Source organism: Populus euphratica, unplaced genomic scaffold (assembly GCF_000495115.2).
Source record: "Populus euphratica unplaced genomic scaffold, PopEup_1.0 scaffold87.1, whole genome shotgun sequence".
Classification (NCBI taxonomy): domain Eukaryota; kingdom Viridiplantae; phylum Streptophyta; class Magnoliopsida; order Malpighiales; family Salicaceae; genus Populus; species Populus euphratica.
This window is the reverse complement of record NW_011499900.1, coordinates 454,542-456,592: the sequence shown is the minus strand read 5'-3', so window position 1 is coordinate 456,592 and position 2,051 is coordinate 454,542. Positions and strand designations below refer to the sequence as shown.

Sequence of the window (2,051 nt, the reverse complement as noted above, 5' to 3'; positions counted from 1 at the left end):
ACAACATCAGGGCTCCTATTGGGGTCCATGTACACAGTACCAATTGAAGACGTGAAAACCACCCGTCGGACTTTGGCCTCAGCTGCTGCCATGATCACATTCTTGGTTCCAGTCACTGCTGGCTCCAGCATTTGCTCCTTAAAGTATTGGAACACAAAATTATCTCATCATCAAAACCAAATTTGAAGAAAACATACTTTGCCTCATGAAATTACGCAAAAAAAAACTAAAAAAGAAATGTACAGAATATTTTACTAACATTTGTCGGTGACATCCATACTTAAATTCACCGGCAAGCCTAAAATTTGTCCTTGGAAGTCCAAGTGATGTTTTTCTTTTCTTGTCTTAAAATTCTCAGCATCCAAACAAGATTTTTACTACCAATGAACTGAAAAGAAACGAAAAAAAAGAGAACATACTGGATCGTCTGTGACAGGACAAGCAGTATGGAAAACTCCATCACACCCTTGAATAGCCTCTTTAAGAGACTCATAATCAAGGAGATCAGCCTTGCATAAAGTTAATCTTTCTTGAGCTCCTTCAAGCTCCCTCAAATGGGAATTCTTGGGATCAGCTGTGTATAACAACACAAATACAAAGCATTAAATTAACACAATCTTAAGAACAGAAATAGAAAAGGGAAAGAAACCAAGTGCTTAATTATTATAAACTAACCTGGGTTCCTCACAGTTCCTTTAACAGAGTAACCTTTCTCTAGAAGAAGTTTAACAATCCATGAAGCAATGAAGCCACCAGCCCCGGTGACACAGACAGTTTGGCCTTGGCATGGAAGTGATGAAGTATCGACAGGCATGTTGTGTTGATATATGTATTATTATGTGTACGTGATTGGTGGTAGAACGAAGGAAGAGAGACAGACAGAGGTAGGTGTTTTCCTTTTCTCTTGATTTAGGAGTTGGATGCTACAAAGAAAGAAGTGGTGGAGTGGATGTATTTATAAGGTTTAGAGTTACCTTCCTCACCCACTACCGGTAAATATCTACCAAAGAGAGATTCTCTCTTTGATTCTCTCTTTCCATTATTTTTCTCTCCTTGAGGTTTGTGACTGAGTTTTTGTGATAGAATCGTCAGAACCGCGTGTGGAACCCTATTGTTTTGTACATGTGTTTTTTTGACCAAACGTGCATGCTGTTTTTGACCAAAATGTAATTATAAGCTACTAATAAATTAAGAAACGAAAATATATTATACGCAAAGACCCGTTGGTTGTAGATCACAAGTAGAGAGCAGTGCTTTAATTTGTCTTGGAAGGAGAGAGGGAAAGGATCTCATGGATGACAAGTGTTCATGTTAAAGAATATATGGTTATTATCTCATAAAATAGGATAGTGTGTGATAATTATATGTAAGATAGACTGAATTTTTTGTATTCAAGACATTGTGTGTTAACTATGATGTTTACATAAGCCTGCTTTTCTCCATCACCACCTAGTACCGTGTCCTAATTGGATTTAATCCAGCCTTTAAAGAAATTGAAGAACAAATTGATGTCCATTGATTAATTCTACTCCCAGACCAGAAGAGAATTTGGCGGAAAAAACAATACACGGACCACCAGAGAGCCGTAATTTCTTTTGGGAGTAGAAAGATTCAAGGGCATTAATGCAAGGATGGGTGGCAAGTGTTAACGTTGAAAAATCTTTATATTATTTTAGAATAGAAAATAGAAGAATAATTTAAATAAAGAAGATGGAATGATTTTTTAAAAAAAATATACAAGATATAGACGGTATTTGTTTTTGTGGTGGTGCTGTATTTTTAAAAAATTTAATTTTTTTTTTTGTTTTAAATTATAATTTTTTATATGTTATTTTAATATATATACTTTCAAGTTAAACACAAGTTATTACAATTCCAAGCACTTCTATATCGCATTGACTGAAATCATGTTCATGTAAGCTTACTTTTCTCCAACCCCATGTGAATTGGATTTAATAAGAAAAATAATAATAATAATAATAATGTCTCTTAAGAAAGTTGACCAGTAAATGAATGTCCACCGATTAATTAATACACATAAACCGGGGGGG

The 2,051-nt window shown here is 34.9% G+C and overlaps 1 protein-coding gene across 1 annotated transcript in view; it reads right to left on the bottom strand.

Annotated features, from left to right (window-relative positions):
* The window catches only part of LOC105132742 (cinnamoyl-CoA reductase 2-like), a 2,406-nt gene extending 1,340 nt beyond the window's left edge, over window positions 1–1,066 (bottom strand). Inside the window, exons 1-3 of the mRNA XM_011036413.1 lie at window positions 676–1,066; window positions 420–574; window positions 3–137 (exon numbers count right to left, since the gene is read on the bottom strand). Of these exons, the coding sequence (XP_011034715.1) occupies window positions 3–137; window positions 420–574; window positions 676–814 (429 nt within the window). The 5' untranslated portion in view covers window positions 815–1,066. The remainder of the gene's footprint in view (window positions 1–2; window positions 138–419; window positions 575–675) is intronic.
* Window positions 1,067–2,051: the final 985 nt, after the last annotated feature.